Below are 21,491 nucleotides of genomic sequence, written 5' to 3' on the forward strand. Positions count from 1 at the left end.
AAAGCATTCTCACCACTTTAGGGAATACTTCCTCGCAGGTTTATTTTCAGAGGTTCTGGCAGGTATATAAAATGTAAGAAGAAAGTTTGTGGCTTTTACCCAAGAATTGAGTTAAAAGTACACCTTGACAGAACACTCTGCTACTTTGATACTGCGTTGCCATATATACATTATATCTAATGTAAAGAAAAGCAAGAAAAACATTCCAAACCTCATAGCAAATTTATTTTTTCTTTTTCAAGCTTTTCATCACTTAGGGTTGGACTCATTGAGAGATAATGACAGGATTCAGATTCAGTGCAGTGGAAGCTAAGCAGGCAACAGGAATTTAAAATTGATTTTCCTTCACCTTATGGTTCTTAGAATATGAAGAAGTATGCATTGTTGGATATGCAAGTTACGTCTGCATCTGTATTAGGTTTTGGGGTTGTTTTTTTGCTTATGTGGCAGATGCATTGCCATTTGAAAAAGAGAGTAAAGGTACTCTCAGTTTTGCTGCAACAGATTTCAAGCCACTGAGGTGCCCATGTCCTTACAGCGGCACTGCAGATGTTTGAACACAGCAACTTTGGGTCTCTGCCTCACTGTAAGAAAGCACGAAAGAGGAGACAAACTTTTGACTGCTGTGCTGGAGCACAGCTTCCTTGTTTTTCTGGTGCGGTGAAATGCAGCAATGCATCTCTTAACATGAGCTCAGCTGAGTTAGTGCCACGGCGATTGGAGCTGCAAAGACCCCAGGGGCAAATTCAGCATGCTATTGTGTTGACAGTATTTGGAACTGTTGAAAAAGTAGATTAGGGTCTTCTGAAGTAATTTCTGTGTATGTAATTTATTGTGAGTAATAACAAAATGAGAGCTTGGTTTTGGTATGATTTTGAATATTATCTCTTGTTTTGTTAGGAGAAAACCTCATTTTTTGCTATTAAAATACGTAAATAATACACTGTTATGTGCTTATATTTGTCATAATATTTTAGTGCCTGTGACTAATAGCTACAACAAATGAAACTACGCATGTGGAATATTTTGGCCCAGACAGAGACGATTTCATGCATCTCTGATGTTTTAAGAAGACTGGTGGTCAGTTGATGGTTAATGTTGTTGATTGCTGCAGTTTTATTACCTCAGACATAAGGCTCGCATTATGGAGTAAGAAAAGAATGCTACAAGTGAAGATCTTTTCCCTAAAAATCATTTCATCTAAACAGAAGATTTAAGCAGATGAAATAGAAATAATGAAGTGAGAAAATTTCAGCTAAGGTTGCTGTGGATCAGTAGTACAGAACTTTTATATTTTTAATCCCCATGAAATATTCTGTACAGGCTTTGTAGAGTCCATCATTCAGAGATTAACAGACATTTAAAAATACAAATGTGTTAAATTTGTAGTTAATAGTGATGATTTGTTTGCTGTACGGTAAGCATTTTTCTGGAAAGTACTTTGCTGTTCTACTTTGTTCTGATCAGTGTTATTTTATGGTGTCTGATGACAGGGATTGTTTTCATAAGTCATTGTGAATGAGCACGTCTTCATCCTTCAGATGCTGACACTGAGGGTAGTTATATTTCTCTCACCAGAAAGGGAGGAAATAGAGAAGTTTTGGAGCGTGACTCTGATTTGAAGTGGTTTCTAATTAATTTTGGAATTAAAAAAAAAAAAAAAGTCTTTATACAGATTTGATTTCCTGAACAAGTTTTACCAAATCCTGCATGTGGCCAAAAGTACAGGACAAAAGTATAGGTAGGGAAACCTGTGACTGATGACCTATTTTCCTCTGAGATCTTGGAATGGGGTCACATTTGTCACCCAGTTTCCTGTCAATATTTTTAAGGCTTTCTGACGTGATTATTTTTTAGAGTCAAATTGAATGAGGTGATGCCATTAACTAATTAAATGGTTTTAATGTGGCATCTCAGACTTATACTGGGACAAGGCCTAACATGGCTTCCTAGCCAGCTGAGAGTGGTGTTATATTTTTAAGACATGAACAGTGTTGTCCAGTCCATCCATGTCATAGGAACTCCAATAGGGGAGAAATAAACCTGAAAGAAATCAGAGGTGTACTTTCTAATTTTTTTTTTTTTTTAAATTATCAGTTTCTTTTTCCTCATCTTCCTGCATTTTCTCCTCTTTCTCCCTTTTCCCCTCATTCTTACTTTTTTTTGCAGTTTATCTTTTTTCAAAAAATGTTCCCCTCATTGCAGCCATAGCTTCTGAGGACAGTTAGACTTCACTGGAGGTGAACATACTGTATGTGATGGCTTAGGTCTCTTTCCTGCTAATGCTGGTAGCTAAGTGGCTAAGGATGAGAAAAATTACATATTTACACCGCAATTATAGGAATTACATGGTTTACTGTCTAAGTACCATTTTGCATCATGGTAATTATCATGATATTAAATAGCTGTGTCATCACAGAAGGAACACAAGTCATTACCCCAGTCTACATATGATTACTCTTAAACATAATTGCTATGTAATCTTTAGGTGATTGAATTATCATGCAGACCCATGTGCATGCCACCAGCACAGCTATGCATAAAAAAACCTGCTTAATCAAAGATTATTGCAGTTTCTTTTTTTTAATTGCATGATTTTCAAAATATGGCAATTCAGGGCCAGGTTTTGAAAAAACGTGCAACTTTTACTCTGCTTTGTTAAAGCGCGTGGTAAGAATTTGTGTCACAAATGCTGTGAAGAACATGTATACATAACTGCAACACTGGCATAGGTACAAAAGGGGTACTTCCCTTTTCATGGGCAACGTGTTGTGAGTCCACAAACCCACTGAAGTCAAGTCATTGTCCTGGTCAGCTCTGGATCAGATACCTCACTGTGAAGGTAACTTTTGCAGATGTTATGAAGTGGTACCGGCTGGCCTTAGGGCAATGATGATATACCCTATAGAGGGGTTCCTATACCATCAGAAAGTAAATTTAGCAAATGTTAAGGGAAGAAAATATCTGACATTGTGTATGGAATCATATTTTTTATGCTGTATATTATGAAGTTTGCTTAAGCTGTAATTTCCATCAGTTTTCTCTCATTTGTAGCATTTGTTCAAGGCAGTCGTATGTAGATTCAAAACAATATAATCTGTATAGCAGATTTGCTTTATGTAGAACCATGATTTTTGTGGTAAGTGACGTTCATTTAGATATTTTTTCTAGAAACAGATTTCCTGCTTTTCTAAAAGTTCATCTCTAAAAGTACAAAAATCTCAGTAAGGCATTTCTTGGATCCCTTGACAGCTTGTAAGACAAGCAAAAACAACAGGATGATATAATCTCTATTACAATATTTTTCTAATGATTTCCTTTGTTTCTTCAAAAGAAATTCTAGAAGTAATGTAGTTACTTGATTCATGAGCGTATTCAAGATAACCCCACCTCTGAAATTACATACTGTTGCTGCTGAATACAGACTCAGAAAGTGAACCAGAGTAGCCTCATTTCTGAGAACAACATCTGCATCTGTGCCTGAGAAATTGTGTCCTCCTTGCATGCTGATAAATTTTTAATGGATTTCTTGCACCATAGATACAACGTGACATTCTGATAGTTAGTTCTGGGCTGATTCACGTTCCTGGAATTTGTCATTCAGAAGAACCTGATCAGGCTGAGAGTTTCAGTTGCACTTAGAGCTTAATAAGCATTTGTTTTTGGAATGTGTACTGTAAGGTGTGTTTTATAAAGAAAAGTGATATTTCTAATACATGTTGCTGCATTCTGATATACAAGAGATATATATTACATACTAATAAACATCAGATGTTGCAGTCAATTTGTAGTGTTCATGTTTTATGTACTGAATAAAATCTCTTTACCATTTAGTTGGCATAAACAGTAAGGGGGTCAAAGTTTATAATTGCATCAATAGTCTTTGCAGGTTTAGGAGGATTTGGGGGTAGGTTCAAGTTATATGGTTGTAATCTGTTTCATTGTTCATCTGATTCATTCGTATGATTATATGATACCAATTGCATCCCTCAATTTTCTTCCCAGATTTTGAATGAAACAAAACCTGGAATAAAAATTAGCCCAAATCACAGAATTTTTTTTTTTTCTTCTCAAAATGAGTTGAGGTCACAACTTTCCCAAGATTTCCATACAAACCTGAACTAGACAAGGCTTATGCCTATGGTTTACATGCAGTTTGAGGAATCTTTTGAAATTGCTAGGCAATTTCTTTGGGTTTATGTTTTACTGTTTACAGACCTCATAGATACCTATACTGGATTTTAAACAGGTATCAAATGAAGTATTAGTGACCACTTGGAGGTTTGTCTTTCATTTTCAACTATAATTACGAAAGCGTCCATGGCAGCAAATATATTTGAGAGAAACCAAAAGATGTTGAATATAGTTTCGTATTTGTCCTCCTGAATCTTCTTTTTTTTTATATCCTATGGATTAAATTTATGTCCTGCCTGATTCCTATGTTCTACAGTATTAAATTATGGTCAAGAGAAAATTTATTTACAATGCACGTCACACTTGCATGTTTTTTATTCTGTTCAGGTACAATCTACATATGGCATGCCTGTTTTTCCAGTGGCCACAGGAATATATAATCTGTCATCAACAATGTTATTTGCTTTTTCCTTTAGGGGCTGATGTTATCAATTTTGATGGCCATGTAGTGTTACCATACAGATTCAGGAACAAGAAAATGAAAACACTGAAAGATGTCATCTCTCTGAAATTTAAGACCTCTGAAAGTGAAGGTGTAATCTTCCACGGAGAAGGACAGCAAGGAGACTATATCACCTTGGAACTGAAGAAAGGCAAACTTGTTCTAAATTTAAATTTAGGTATGCTTTCATTGTTTAGTTTTGTGTACTTTTTAACTCTCCCACAAAAATTTTAGGTCAAATATTACATCCTTTTTTTCCCAGTAATATGGTATGCCACATCATTTAATCAGATAATTGTTGTTCATTCCCTATCTATAAGTTTCTATATGGGTTTTTTTCTGTTCTATTCCTTCTTTTTTACTCTGTGAGATACCATGAAAATAAGATCATACAGAAAAATTGGATCAGCAATACATTGTCACTAGAAACTCCCCAGAAATAAAAAAAAAGCCTTGCTAGAATTATGTTTGGCCTCAGCTGTGGCTTTGTGTGAGAGAAGGACACTGTCATCAGTGCTAGAGGAATAAAGGTCACCCTTGGGAACCCTGCAGCAAAAGGTATCAATCTGGGAAGCTACAGGCTGTGTGAAGCTGAGGTTCAGCAGTCTTCCTAGCATCTGAGAAGTAGGACTAGGAAAGGAAAGAAGACATGTTGATTTATCAAGTAATCTTATTATAGAATCCTGTAGATGTTACTCTAGTTCCAGCTTCCTTTTTCCCTCCCAGTGGAAGACTGCAGGGTCCTGAGTGACTGGATTTATAAAGTACATTTATTATGAACCCCCCCCCACGTTTATCTGGTTTCAGGTATTTTTTTTTCCCCTTCAAACAAAAGAGTTTTAGAAAAAGACTTCATGTAGCTTTCCTTATTTCTCTTACAGACATATGAAGAGTAAATTATTGTGTTCATTATTTACATTGAATAGTAATTATTTCCACTAGCATCTTCCCTGCTCTTTTTCTAAAGATCAATGTGAGCAGATGGTGAGGAGGAAAGCACATCGTCCTATAGCAGTTATCTATTTTTAAAAATTTTAATTGCAATACTAACCCATTCATTTCCAGTTTCTCCATATTCTTCAGTTCAGTCTATCTTGATAAGCTATTATAACTTCCATGTATGTGCTGGATGGAGATGTCCTTAAGTCACTAGGCTGAGAAATGGGAATAGGCCTTGTGACACATGCTCACTTAATAAACAGACATCATGGTTTAAGGTGTTATTCTTCTTCTGCCTGAGAGTATTGTCTTTGCACCACAGTCAGTAGAAAAGAATGTTCATTCTGCCTGGTGAAAACCAGTGACTTAGTTTCAAACGTCATGATAGGGGGAGGATGGGGAGACAGGGTTGGATTTAAGTTTCACTTTGCTCTGGATTTGACTTTGCATTGAAGAAACTGAGGTTTATGGACTTGCATGGAATTTTTTATTTTTTTTTTTTTAACCAGCAACTGTTGAAGGATCAGTGGCCTTCAGCAAAAAGGCAGTGTGGTCATTTACAGGGGAGTAATGTCTTAAGCCATGAAATGTGGTTTGCCAAGATGTGTTATCAACATGCACAAACCTTAATGTATGAGTTGCAGGCATGCTTGATGGTAAGAAATTCTCAGCTCCAGAAATGCTTTAGGTCTTCATGTATTCAGAACATGGAAGATTGCACTGAGGTATTAGGCAATGCAGCAATTTTTTAAACTTACTGCTGAATTAGTCATTTGCTGCTTCAGTTGAGATCCGTGCTATCAACCTTTGCTGGCTTAGCCATGTCAGTCAGACTGCAGTGAAATGTGATCTCTGACTAAGCATAACTGTGCTGGTAACAGCCCCTGGAAAACACAAAGTGCGCTGCAAAACTGTACCCTTGGTCATAGTTTGACTTCCAGAATAGGAAGGTTGCTGTAGGAGGAAAGACCGAAGTAAGCTGTGGTAGCAGAAGACACTTCTTGCTGCTTTTAGCTCAGTCTGCATTGAGCCTTTTGATATACACTCCTGGTATAGTTATACCGGAAGAGCCTACAAAGTGTAGGACTCTGACTGAAAGGCTTTTTGTTACCGAACTCTATTATCAGGGATCATGTCTTCCCCAAGAGTCATAAATCAGTGAGTTCCAGGGAAGCTCAGGACCTGGCCCAAAGGTGACAGCTTTTCATTTCTGTAGTGTAGGGATGGAAACACAGAAAACCCTTTGTTGAAAGCAACTTTACAACTGGTACTGCTTCTCTGGTCTGCCTCCAAATAACTACTGTTACGAATAACTCTTTATACAGTTCACTGATCAGATACTTGCTGTATGTTGTCTAGCTATGTGTATTTATGGCAGCAGCTCTCCACTGGGCATCTCTTAGCTTTATAGTGGACTGACTTCTTCCAGCTTATTGTGTGCCTGGTATGATTCATCTGAAATATTGACACAACAAGAGGAAAATGTTTACCTAACTGGTACGAGGTGAGAAATGCTATTGTTTCTGTTCTCATCTTAGGCAGCAACCAGCTTGGTTCTATTTATGGCCACACATCTGTGATGACTGGCAGCCTCTTGGATGATCACCACTGGCACTCCATCATCATAGAGCGCCACGGGAGGAATATCAATCTGACCCTGGACAGACACGTGCAGCACTTCAGAACCAATGGAGAATTTGATTACCTGGACCTAGATTATGAGGTAGACAGTGAAACGTGCTTGTTTTCACTCAAATTGGCTTTATAAAGATAAATCCAACAAGAAAAGAATAATATAATTTAAGATGTTTTGGTGCCTTTTTGTACATTTGTTTTAATTATCTTTTCCTTTGCATTTTCTGGATTTTTATTTCCAACACTATTCTCTTAAGTGTAAATTAAGTTTCTCTTCATTATTCTACCAGATCCCATCTGGTGTAAAAGTCATCTCAGCCTTTTGTGTTAAAATGGGAGATCTATCTTATTCAGTGAGCTAAGCATACACTACTTTTAAAATCTCTAAAAGCAGCTGCTGTAAGGGGAAAGTGGGTTAGAAAAAAAAAAACCCATACAATCTTTATTCCATTCAGGTGATACTTTTGCATTTGAATCAGGAAGGCTCATTCTGTGGTGACAATTAGGATATATTTTCAGCAAAGCAAGCGGATTAGAATCTTTTTACTAATATGGGTCTTGATCTTTCTTGTCTGAGGCAGGTAGGTCCTTGTATTTTACACAAACATGCCATCAATTACTTTTCATAAAGAAGCATTAAAGAGTTGGGAAAGTTCTAAGAAAACTTTTGTTTAATCAGTCAGTTAATGCACACAAGTGTTGGTAGTAATTAAATGTGGATTTGTTGTGTGATTACACTCTGGTTTCTGCTATTACAAACTTCTTTAGTTCCTCTAAATTGTTACGTGAACTTCAACATGTTGGTTATTACAGACTTGGTGTAATGATTTTCTTGCACTCTTTACGGTTTCTAATGAGAATTAATGTGGTTGGCTGAGACAAACATATTTCCATCCTTGCAACTTTTTAAGCAGTGAGAGGGAATCAAATTGATGTAATACAGGAATGTTTGAATTAACTTATCTATTGATACCTTTACAAACAATCTTTTGATCAAGAACATGGTATGAATGTTTGAAAAAATTACTTACGACTGTAAATTTTACCAAATCAAATATTTACTTACATTCCAACAAATCTTTATGAATGCCTTCTTTGGTAGCAGTTGTAATGAGAAAAGAATGAACAAATTTGCTTGTACCTCTGTTATTCATCGAGCACTGAAGATCTGCATTAAGCTACTGAAAACTCACATAAATAGATTTTTATTAAGGTTTTTCAAGTGAGTGAACTACAGAAAAATTTAGGCTGAATGGCATAAGCCAGGGTTGCCAGTTTGCATATATATATATATTATATATATATATGTAAAACCCATACATGTGTGTAGAATGTTTACATGATAAATATATTGGATACAACAAATTTACCCCTAGTAATAGTAGAATCCAGGAGACTCACTCTCTTCTCTGACATTGGATATCTCACTGCCAGTTCTCAGATACATTTCGGTCTCCATGTACATCAATCTCCTTGTGTTTAACTTATTCAGATGTGTGTGGATATGTGTTTCTATGGTTCATATAAATGCAAGAGCCTTAACTTCTTCTTCATTTCCTCTCAACTATATCGCTGATTTTGGAGTTAGTAGTCATAGACTAATTTTAAATATGTTGCCCTTGTGATAAATTAATCACAGTGGATGAACCTGAAAGAATCAAGAGAATTTTGCATGGAAAAAATAGTTTCTGTTAATCTTTTTCAAAAAAGTTTATTAAGCACAAAAGAAGAATAAACATTAGTTCTGATTGCATTTTCAAGGTAAAAAAAGAAAAATTTGTGTGAGACCTTCTTAACTCATTGTCAAGATACGCGTCTTTTGCAATTTTTATGCCTTTCTTAAAAATGCTTTCCTTTCTATTTTCTCTTATCCAAACACGTAACTACAACATGCAAAAGAATGTTTGGCAGCCATTAAAATTTTACAGTCATATTTCTCAGTTCATGTAAAGTGCTATATCTTCTCTAAAGTTAAATCATGTCAACTTACAATACCTGACGATGTGTCCTGCAAAACACTTTTATGTTGGACAGTTATGTTAGCTGGTGCATGCTGTTTATAAATATTTTGTGTTCAGCTGTATTGCTTTAGTTATTCTTATATGCCAAGTCAAAGGCTCCTCTTTGGGATAGAAAGTAGTATCTTACACGCTTTTAAAATTGGAAATTTGTCCCTGGAACCGCATTTTTCTGCTCTCAGTAATAACAAATGGAATTAAAAATGGATGATACTTAAAAGCTTGGCTCTGTCAAATCTCAGGAGCAGACTACAAATAGACATTTTTGTGAGCATTCATGTGGCAGGGAAGCTAGGTGTCGTTGCTATTTATGTTGTCATCTATTAGATACAAACACTTAACATAGATTGCAGGGACTAATCTTGCGAGTCCCTTATTTTTCAGATTTGGGCTGAAAAATATTAATGAAAAGATGTAGCATTTATTCACTTCCAAACATTTCAGAAAAGACCCTGATGTGGTAGAGTCTCTGTGGAGTAACAGGGAGAGACTTCATGAGAGATGAACATTTTTAGTTTGTAAAATATTTGGTTTTCTTCATTTTCTATCACTAGAGATTCTGGATAACCCAGTGTTTTAGGGTAATGAAATTCAGCATTAAGAGAAAAACAGTTTCTGTTTGATCTTGATGGCTGAGTCTTCATCCTCTGTATGGAGCTGATTTGGCTGCCAAGTCATGTGGTATCTCCTCATTGACTACAACTACATGATGAAACCTTGTTCTCAGTTGTGGAAGGTGCCTCTAACAGGGGATAGCATCTTTAATTGTGTGATACTGTAAAATTCTTCTGGATGAAGTAGATAGATAAGCATTAAAGGAAACAAATGCATTGTATTGGAGCCCACCACTGCTGTGTTGTAATCTCAGCTCTGGTACACAGCTGGAGCTGAGTGAATGATTTGAATCAGATTATCCAGCTAATTTCATGTCATGTTCAGAAAAATACTGGAGTGGACATTTATTCCAAGTTATTTCTTTGAAATATGTACTGTTCAGTAGTAAACAGAAGAGCAATCCATATGTGAACAACTGTGGTGTGTGTCTGCTCACTATTTGGACAATAGTAATGCTTGGGATTTACTACCATAAATATTTGCAATCACAAATTTATTACAGACTTTCTTTCTGCTTTTGCAGTGCTTGTTTGATACTTACTTTTTCTGTAAGCAGTGTTGCCAGCTCTCTCATTCACTGCCATGTTTGAGTGTTCAAAGACAGCGAACATATCTACGGGAAATTTGTTCAGAAGTCTCTGCCCTCCAGTAACTATCTACTGTTTTCTGTTTCGTTCAAAGATAACCTTTGGAGGCATGCCTTTTTCTGGGAAGCCCAGTTCTAACAGTAGGAAAAACTTCAAAGGCTGCATGGAGAGCATCAACTACAATGGCAATAATATCACTGACCTTGCCAAAAGGAAGAAATTGGAACCCTCTAATGTGGTAAGAGCGTAATTTAATGGTCATCTAAACTTCTGCTTCTCCTTCTAAAGGAGACTAGAAGGTTTGTGACTTTGTGTAGCTGATATTCTTGTGATATACTGGAATGATATAGAACACAAAACAAATTTTATCACATGCCCGAAGATCTTACTGTACGTACATTTGTGACTTATTATTATTATGTCTGAACATTTTACTTCTGGGATCCCATTTCATCTTTCCAAAATTGACCTTCAGTATGTGATAACTACTTTTTAAAATAAAATAATCTGAACAAATAATTACTTCTTTCTTTTCCTCCCAAATTATAGTATAATCCTCCCAAAACCAGTGCAGGCAAGATTTATTATTAAATCAATTGCAGTGTTCTTGTGGTTCTAAATCCTGCTATCTTCCATGCCTGCAGAGATGGTTTGATTTCTGGAGTGCAGAAGTCATTGGAAGGGAATGCTTCTACAGGCCTTTCTTGTAGCTGTGAAAAGCTTCAAGATATTAGACTTGAAAATCATTACTTAGCTTATTAACATTACAGTGCTTATTAACATTTTATTCTATTTTTTTCTCTTGCTTAAGCATTCATAGTTGCTTTCATGTTCAAACTTGCGGCTTTGTGGGCAGGGTGATTAAGAAAGAATGTACTTTAATTACTGTATTTTTAAGGCTCTAAATGTTCCTAAAATTGCTTACTGGCATACAAAGGCAATGTGGGTGAGAAATAAATGTATTATTGCCGTGAGTTTGAGATGGTGTGAATAAGTTGTTCAAGGCTTACTTCTGTACAAGTTTACAGCCTTGACAAAGCCCTGCTAACAGCATGTATGGTTCCACTGTTGCCTTTCTATTTATGTAATAAATAGTAAAGATTTACATATGCAGTGATGATGAAGTGCAAAGGATTGATTATTCCTTGGATCTTAATGGTGAAGTTCCATATAATTGTATGAACAATATGGCTAAATAGTCATGGTAAATCAAAGGATAATTTTGAATATACAGCCTGATATTTAGAACCTTTTCTATACATTAATTTCTTCAGTATTGTCAAAGGCATGTCATTTGCCGTGGAGAACGACTTCACTTTTAGAAATTTTTCGACCCAGTCATGTGATCTCCTGATTGTTTGACTTTTTTTTTTTTTCCAAAATTGCCTGTGATTTCCTGCCTGCAGTGCATTTTAAGCTTATAATATAACCATGATTTTCAAAGATTGATGCCCGATTTAGAAAAGGATCTTTGTACAGGAGCAGTTTTTCTGTTTTGCAGTTGAGTCCACTGCAAATTAGTAGGACATACTCTTAAGGTCTCTTTCTGAACTTAAGAGGTTTCTGTAGTTAAAATCCTATTCTTTCAAAAGTGTGGCATAGCTATCAGGCCTGTAAAGCCTCTATAAAATCATCTCTCTGTTTTTTTATTAGTTTGTTTCTTTGTTTTTAAAATTCTGTTACCTGTAACATGAAAGTAAAATCCACATAAGAAGCTTTGGCAGTGTTAATATTACATCAAGAGGCTATGGCATGGTAGATAATTTGATGGTTCTGCTGATTTCCAATTCTGAGAATGGCTATAAAAATAGAAGTGACCTTTGTTTTCAGTAGAATTACTTAAGTTGCTTCAGCTCTTCAAAAGCACAATCCATTTTACTCTAACTAAATCAACATGGTATTCTATGTTTCCTACAAAAGACTTTTGTCACCTAGTTTTTACCCTGATTTCACATGAAAAATGGACTCTTGAGACTACTGTTGTTGTTAATCAGGTCTATGATGATGGCACTTAAGCAATCCAACAAGGATCAAAGCTCCATCGTAGGAGACCCTGTACAAACCCATAACAGCAGGCACACCCTGCCTTAAACAGTGCATTATCTGAAGAGGCAAGGCAGACAAAATGTAATGAAAATGAACACAAGCAAAGTAATCAGTATGGTGATGAGAATAATCATAAGGGAGGGAAAAAAAAAAAAAAAAACAGAAGAAAGAAGGCTATTAAAGAGATGTGAGACAGAAAAAAAATTCTCAGATGCAGATAGTTGAATTTCAGAAGTCACAGTGAAAGGGAGTTGACAATTTTTCAGAATGAGGAGGCCAAGAGAACCAAAGATGATAATAAGATGATAATCTTGATTTGTCTCTGAACAAAATTAAAATTATTTTTGGGACTCATATACCTAGGTACTACAAGCGAAAATGCATCACCAAGCATCTCTTTAATTTATTGAAAAGTAAGGATGTAAAAGCAATTCAGAAGCAATTTAAATTTAAATAAAGTCCAACACTCACTTTAATAATGTATTTCTTTTAGATTTAGAGGGCAAGAATAGTGGGGAAAAAGCTTTGGCAGTCATTTGTGGTGTGTAAGGTGGCAACAGCTCTTTGGGGAGAATGAGTCGGATAGTCTTGAGCAGTTATTGTGGTTCTTATTAGCAGAGCCTGATTTGTTTTCATAGAAGATGAATGAGGTAAATGATAAAGATGCCCAAAAGGGAGAGTAGGGGAGAAAAGCTGAGAAAGAGAATCTAAGTGTCTGCTTTCTCCTGAATCAAGTTGCAAACAAGAGTTGGCAGTGACTAACTAGCACAGTAGGTGACAATTCATGTGTACAACTTGACTCAGGACTAAGACAGAAACAAGGAATGTGCTTGTAAACAATCTTTCCATCCATCTTTTCTGTTTTCTACCAAAATACAACAAGCTTTGTAGGACTTTCATTACCTTGCATAACTGAAGAATATTGTACTTGTACTACTTGTGAGAAGAGACTAGACTATGCAGTTAACAAGAAGCCCAGAGAAATTTGAGTTTAGGAGTTTAGTCACTTTATCAAATTTTCCTACTCAGAGGTAAATTAAGGGCAGGCAGCATGAATATTAATGGGATTTAGTTTCCATAGAACAGTCTCTCCAGTTTTAAAGTGTGTAACTGAAAAATGCTGAGGAGAATCATATTTGCTACCGTCTGTCCTTGCATCTACCAGGTCTATGCTCCACCCACTTCTGCAACTCCTACACCGTGTGTTACTGAGCTCAATCATGTACAACCTTAGATGAGTGTTTTCTTTAAATGATTTGTATTAAGTGCATGTTATGTTAAGCTCAACGATGAGTAATAAGCTACTTGGAGAAAAATACTGAAATAATCAGATAAACAGCAGCGTACAATACATTGCCTGTACTGTATAATCCTGATTTAACAGGTATTGTAGTCTTAATAAACTCCTTACCTCTCTTTTGGGAGCTACGTATTCAGACAGTAGCTCTATTAATTGGGAAAGCTTTTAAGACCCAGTAGTATTTCCATGAGGGATAGCATCTGAATGTGTATAGGCAAATCTGATTTATAAGACGTAAACATGAAGCTAATTTGCAGCACAGATGAAAGATAGTGAAGCAAAGCTCAAATGACCCAAGTTAGGATGTTTTCCCCATTTCCCTTCCAATGTAGTATGAAAAATTCTCTGATAAGACCAACAGTTTCAGTATAAAGGCACGATATATTTTTGACTTCCGGATGTCATTGCCCAGAGAGCTATTAAGCAAGTCACTCTGAGTCTGCAGAAAAGGCCCTCTTTCTCTTGGAAACACGAGGACGCTATTATAGAGACAAACTGCAGATTAGCTTGGACTCTTGACCTAGACCTAGTGAGCAATCTATATCAGATGGGCTTTACTTAAAAGAGGATTCACTTCATAAATTACAGTCATAGAGGGAATCGATAATCCAGTTCAGATTAATCTGAATAACTCAATAGGGCAAATACTACCTAGCAGAGAAATTAGAATTATATATTACTGACTCAAGAAATCTTTTACAGTTCATGATAAATACATTCACTGATGTGAAAAAGGATTTGAATGCATTTGGTGCCATTAACATTAATAGGTGTTACATGTGCAAGTATCCCATGCGTCAGGATGACAGGAGGGTGTCAGTTGGTTAGAAAGCCGCCTTCTTATGAGGAAGTTGCTCGTTCCTCTCAGTAACAAGGCAGCAAAAGGAACTCTTTAAAATGTCTAACGAAATGCTTTCTGAGTGCTACTTAATTGGCATCTATGACTGAACCATGAGATGTCAGCTCTTACAAAATGCTGTTGCCCTCTGTATCTACACGGAACTGCCTTAACTGTGTAAGAGAAGTTGTTTCTAATCCATAGAGTGACCATTACACTGAGAATGTTAACAAAGGGTTACAAAGGGTATTTCAGACGCTCTTCAGGGTTTTTTTTCTGCATGTAAAATTTGTGGTTTAACCAAAAGGACTCAGTAGCATACTTGGGAATGTTCAGATTAAATTATTCAAACAAATGAGTAAACTATTTTGATTTAATGCTTAATTGGCTAAAAACTTAAAAACTCTAGGCAACTTTTAGACTAAAAATAGAATAGCCGGACAACTGGGCAGCAAAGGAGATCCTTTGCCCTTCGTCAGAAAGTAGTTGTAATTCCTCTTATTCAAAATAATTTAAAAGCTTCCTATAGTTGTTTTTGCTAATTATTTTCCTAAGTTCTTGGATATATTTCTTATCCATGGAACATGGGTGTATGAAAATAACATGGTTTGTAATGCTGCAATTGTATCATAAAGATAGGAACAAATCTTTTAGGAGCTCAGCATAAAAAAAAAAATAAATCTCTTCATTAGTTCCAGATTGTCAGAAACATCAGTGTTCCTTAATTGCTGATGGAGGCTGCCAACCTGATAGTCTAGTTGCTACAAGTTCTACTGGCCTTTATGAATAGACTGTGTGGCAGCATAACTTGCGACACTGTAGAAAACAGAGGTGGTTATGCAGAGGAATCTAAGAATCTCTCTGAGTGCTCAAGAGACTATTGTTTTTATTCCTGTATTGACATGGAAACACTATATAAGAAACTGAATCTGCCACATAGCTGGCATCTTGCTATGATACAGATAAAGTGTTTTCTGATGTGTTGTTCCTTTAAAAAGTGGTGGGTTTGGACATTGGTAAATGAGTGCGAAACCTTGCTTCCTTATTGATGTCATCTGGCCCATCTCCAATTGAAAATAATTACTTTTTTAAAAAAACTACTTAGGACTTTCTTCCCACAGCTTTTAAGACACAAAGTTTCTATCTCGCTTCCAAATTTTCTATCTTCCCTTAAGATTAACTGTCAGATGCCTTTACACACTATGAATACAAAACTGTGTGACTTAAAAGCTTACAACAGGAAGTCAGTAACACGGAGTTTAAAAGTATTTATGTGATAAAGATGATGACTGACTCCTATTGGGTCTCTGAACAGTGCTTAGGTGAACCTAATCTATAAGCATCTAGCCGAAAATGTTGTTAATTCCCTAATATTTTTTTTTAAATGTACAAATAAATATCAAAGAAACTGCTGTACTGATCATAGTATAATTTCCATACTTCATCAGATAAAATTCTTCCTTTCTAAACTGAACTGAAATTGCCATCCATTTGCCACAGAGCACCAGAAAAACTAATCGTAGAACAGGATCCACTTTGCCACATGTTAGAGAAATTTTTCAGCAGAGGAGTTTTTCTTGTTACATTTACATTGATGCATTAATTCTGGACAAAGATTGCTACAAATTTTTTATCATTTCTAAGGAAAAATATAGCAATACATCTTAGCATTGTGGTCCTTCATGAGAAATAACATGAGAACCAGAGTGAAAAATTCATGTCCTTAATTCTAGGCTTGTTTACAGATACGTTTTAAAGACTTGGAAGTCAATAAATTTGACTGAATTTTTGTCAGTTTCCCAAAGAGTAAAATTTTATGGTGGGAAAATGCAGTTTCTTTTTCAGAGAAAGATTGACTAACTACAAATATTAGGCATTGTTCATGATCAGCTACTCCAAATCCTTCTGCTTCACAAAATGAAGTTATAGCTTGTTGAGTATTATAACGTAGAACAGAAAACATAACAAAGAGGCTAGCTCTTCACAAAGTATTATACATCCTTCTTTCACAACCTCATACATTGTATTGATTCACATTAGTATAAGGGTATTTGGAAAGCTGTATTTAATTTTTATAAAAGGATGGATTAATGCTCTGTTATAGGCTTCTTCCACGACCACAAAGAAGCCGAAGTTTCTTTGTGATTGATTTCTTCATCTTTGAACTGGATATATTGATGCTTTCACCTAAGCTTTATCTTAGTTACACTATAACTCTTCAGGGCAAAAACTGCCTCTTCTTGTGTGTATGTAGAGTACTAAACATAATAGAGCCACTGCTAGACAAAACAGAAACATCAGCAACAACATTATAATTGTAACAATGCTAATATTAACAGAACATTTTTACGTGCAACTTGTGAAACCTAGAGTACTTTTCTAGAGGTAGATATGAATTTAGCGGAACCTTCCCTACCATTTTGCTTATGTTTTTGCTTTTTTTGTTTTACTTAGGGGAATTTAAGTTTTTCTTGTGTGGAGCCACATACAGTGCCTGTCTTTTTCAACGCCACCAGTTACCTTGAGGTCCCTGGTCGTCCAAGCCAGGATCTGTTTTCAGTCAGTTTCCTTTTCCGAACCTGGAACCCCAATGGGCTTCTTGTCTTCAGCAACTTTGCAGATGACCTGGGGAATGTGGAGATTAACATAAATGAGGGCAAAGTCAGTGTCCATATCAATGTCACCCAACTGAAGAAGAATCGAATAGACATCTCATCAGGTAAGTGAGTTCTTTTAATTGGTATCATTTTTGTGATTTAAAAGCATCATGGACCTAAAAATTAGAACAACTGTTTTACAAAATTTAAAATTTAAATTGCAACTATATTAAATCATTTATTGTATGTTTTGTTGAGCTAGAGGTAGAAGAATATTGAAGTATTTGTTAGATTAAAAAAGACGACAATAAATATTCTTATTCTGTCATGAAACAGAAAATGTATCACCCCTTATATCTATGAGGTTGCATTGCTTCTTTTTTTTTCTTGCTGCTGTTTTTCTTGCAGTCTTCTCTGTAAAACTATTTGGTTTCCAAAGAGGAGGGTACTCCCTTGTTTACGGTAGCCTAATAATTATGTTACTCCTACTACTTCCTAATAATAAGGAAGCTCTCATTAAAAAACAAAACAAACCAAAAATCAATCCCAAAACATTTGTTTTAACCACAAGGCTGACATGCAAAAGACTGTGGCATTCTGTGAGTATGCTGCAGATTCATGCTGGAGAAGCACCAGCGCTTTCAGCACCTAATTAAAGGAAGGTTTCGAAAGTACTGGGTAAAAGGTACAGGATTAGGTTTGTTTCTGGAAGAAAGGGTGTATGTTGGTGTCAGCTGATCAGCCTTTTAAAATTACTTGATACTTCCATTTTGATAAATTATACTTTCAGGCTAGATTCTTTATGGGCATTTCTGCATCAGCTGTAGCCAATATGGTGCTAGCTACATCATGTCAATTACCACTTTTTCTCATCAAAGTCATGACCTAATCATGGATTGAAAAATACAGGGCTGCTTGCAAATGGAACTAATTCCACATTAAGAAAAACTCAGTGACTATTTGAAGTAGCATATATGGCAGGCTAGTCAGACAAAAAAGGACCACCTTTTTTGCCTGAAATCATCTGTGGTTTCTATTTTTTTCTTAATTTCATGGTGCAGTCTTCAGTCTTTATCAACAGCATTGATATACTGGTATAGCTGAATGAACAATAGTGGGGTTTATGGCTACCTTTCTATTCAATTTCTATTTGAAAATACATTGTCTACATATTCACACTAACGGGGACTTGAGGAAATGTAAGAAAAAGAAAAAAATGGCATTTTTAATGAGAATACATACATAGGAAAGTAACATTTCATTTGGCAAGTGGACACTTTTCTCTTTTCACCCCAGAGCTGAGCATCAAATGAAAAGAATTTTTTAAAAGATAGAACTGAATAAAATATGAATATTAACAAATAAAACCCAGAATGTACAGGTTTTGTAAAATTAAAATATTTTTATGAAAAGTACATCATATATCCTTCCATTGCTAGAATTTTTTTTAGCACAAAGAATCAATAACGTAGGTTACAAGTTAGCATTTCATTGCCTTTGTTATATAAATACAGTCAAGAGAGAATGAAGTAATATTTTGGTAGTACAGGAGGGTCTTGAACAAGAATGTTTTATCAAGGTGCTAGTGCACCGTAATTAGGAAACACATGGAATTATCACCCTCATTCTTCCTTCCTTAGCTCTGCCTCTACAAATCCCAGTTTACGGAGAGAAGTGGCTACCCCTGATACTTCTTCATGAGCTTCCTTGTGCCTTTTTGGTTCAAGAAAGATTTCAGTGCTGATTAGCCAAATGTTATGAGAAATAAAAATGTCATCAATTTGCCACTAATTTTGCCCAGCGTATATCTTGATATGAAACCATTTTCAGTTTCCATTACGTTTACATTCTGGTAAGCAAATACACGTGAAAACTTCTAATTTGCTTTTCTGCTTTCTCCAGACCTTCACCCACAGCAACAAAAATTCTGCAACTACTGTGATGTAAAACCAGAGTAATTTGTATTCTGACTTTTTTTCTGAAATACTTTGAATGGAATATGCTTCAGAGTAAATGTTCGCAGTCTGTATGATCAGTTTACATAACAGCCCACGAATCACATACAGCCGTTCGTTTTTATAGCCATCGTGCTGTTCTTAATCTCCACACAATCCAATATCTGCATACTACGGTCTGAATATCTTAAAGAGTTAGTAGTTTCCTTTGTTATTACAATTTGTACCATAAAGAAAATACATTTATTGTTTATAATTTTCATTCTATGGACTTTATATATTTGCATAGCCCTCCTGGCAGTGCTTTGGTTTATTTTAACACTTTCTTGCTACTTTTGTTGCAGCGGATATTTCCGTGCCTGTGAAGTGAATTGTGTGTGTATGAACCTAAGACAGCAAAATACAGAATCTGCCAGGGAAGGCTGCAAAAGGAACGCTGCTGTTGCAGGGGAAATATCATAGCAAACTTCTTGTTCCCTTTTTGTGCAGAGAATGAACAGTTACCAGCATATAAACCTCTGCTGGGTTTATGTAGAAGTCAACATGTTCTGCCTTTGGCACAAAGATTTTTGACTCTTGTCCTATATAAGATGCACACTTTCCCACTGATTGTTTTTAACAGCTGGCAAAGCAGGATTTTCTGCATTCAAGTGTGCAGCTTTCTATGTAACTGCATCTCCAGGTATGAATAATTAATCTTCTGCCTATTGGGACGTACGCACCCTGGTTATCACAAAGGATTAGGCTAACTAAACCCATAGCCTAGATGCAGGTGTGTTTCGTATTTCATGGCTTTGTTGTACTCATGCCTGTCACCTGTAATAGCATATTTTCCCTGGAGAAAGCTAAAGTCTCTTAGTCCTTCTTCTATACACCTCTCATAATTTACTAACTTTGATTAGCAGCTTCTAGTGTCATCTCTCCATGTTAGCATGAGAACATGGGCAGTTCATTCCGGGGCACAGTCTAACTCCAGCTGGAGGAACAGCAGTTGCACTGACTGGCAGGAGTTACATGAGAGGACTGTATGGCTGATGTGGAGGTGGCAAGAGTTTGTTCCTGCACATCTTTGCACTAAAGGTACTGGTGTGGAACAGAGTTCCAGTTTGTCTGGTTTTCAGTGTCATAATATTCCTTAAACACCTTAAAGCTGCTCACACTGACTCAGGGAGCTCTAACTTAGCATGAGTGGATTTCATATAAAGAGGAGAGCCTAGCCTTCCAGTATATCACATGCCATTACATTCCCACCATTCTCACTGGTAGCTGGGCACTGCAAACCTTCTTATTGAACTACTTTATGAAGTGCTGTGTGATGCCTGGGACAGTATGTGAAAAAGATTTTCATGTCAACTTGACGGCACTTTCATACCAAATTCATTTGAGCATTTTGCTTAAGGAGAGAAAGGCAGCTTCAGTTTTAAATATGTTGATGACACTTTACAAAAATAAAAATTAAATAATGCATAGAATGTATAGTTAAAGGACCTGCATTTCTAGTCCCATATAGCACAAGGACCTGTGTTTACTACTTACCTGCAGAGACAGTAAGGTGAATATTTTACAGGACATTGTGAAGTTTGATAGACACCTGTAAGGTTTAGGGGTAAGAACATCAAGTTCCTTACAATGACCTCATCAAGAACATCAGCAAACAGACTCAATTGGCTATTGAGAGCTAGTACTAATCTGAGAAATCAGAAACAGGTTTATATACTATTTTTTATGCCAATAATTCAACTTTTTCTGAAGGAAGATATACAATACTCTAAGGTAGTCAAAGAGAAAACATGAATGCAAAAAGTTTAACTTCTGTGTTAAATACAGTGACTATGGGAGGTTTACATAGCATGCTGTGGGAAAACGTTTGGATCAGTAGTAGGCAATTCATAGGAATCATGAAGCAGACATTACTTTGCATTTAAAATCACGGAAACTGAGAGTTGCCATCAGGCAATCCATTCTTAGCAGTTTTCTTTGTCTCCCAGAGATCCTTCCGTGCTCTCATCAGTTGTCTGTCCTGTTTTTGTCAGGGATAATTTTTTCGCACTGTTAGCAGATCACAGCAAGAGCTCTTAAGTCTTATTGAATGTTACCCTTTGATCTTCCAAAAGGCACTTAAATGTTCCATCATTTATGTAGCCACACGTCCTGCCCGCTGGAGATTTCACTATATCCGATTCTTCATTAATTCCTCTCAGTTTCTTAATCAATCTTCATCTTTATTGGAATGGCAAGTCATCCCTGTACTTCATTCTTGCAATATTTAATATAAAATATTTTCTTTATTATTAAAATGGTTTTGTGTATCTGAAGCATCTTCAC

The 21,491-nt window shown here is 36.0% G+C and overlaps 1 protein-coding gene across 1 annotated transcript in view; it reads left to right on the plus strand.

Annotated features, from left to right (window-relative positions):
- The window catches only part of CNTNAP2 (contactin associated protein 2), a 1,109,936-nt gene that overhangs the window by 533,313 nt on the left and 555,132 nt on the right, over nt 1-21,491 (plus strand). The window contains exons 5-8 of the mRNA XM_086468640.1: nt 4,611-4,814; nt 7,114-7,298; nt 10,525-10,668; nt 17,069-17,333. Of these exons, the coding sequence (XP_086324766.1) occupies nt 4,611-4,814; nt 7,114-7,298; nt 10,525-10,668; nt 17,069-17,333 (798 nt within the window). The remainder of the gene's footprint in view (nt 1-4,610; nt 4,815-7,113; nt 7,299-10,524; nt 10,669-17,068; nt 17,334-21,491) is intronic.

This window comes from Leptosomus discolor, chromosome 7 (assembly GCF_034619465.1).
Source record: "Leptosomus discolor isolate bLepDis1 chromosome 7, bLepDis1.hap2, whole genome shotgun sequence".
NCBI lineage: Eukaryota > Metazoa > Chordata > Aves > Leptosomiformes > Leptosomidae > Leptosomus > Leptosomus discolor.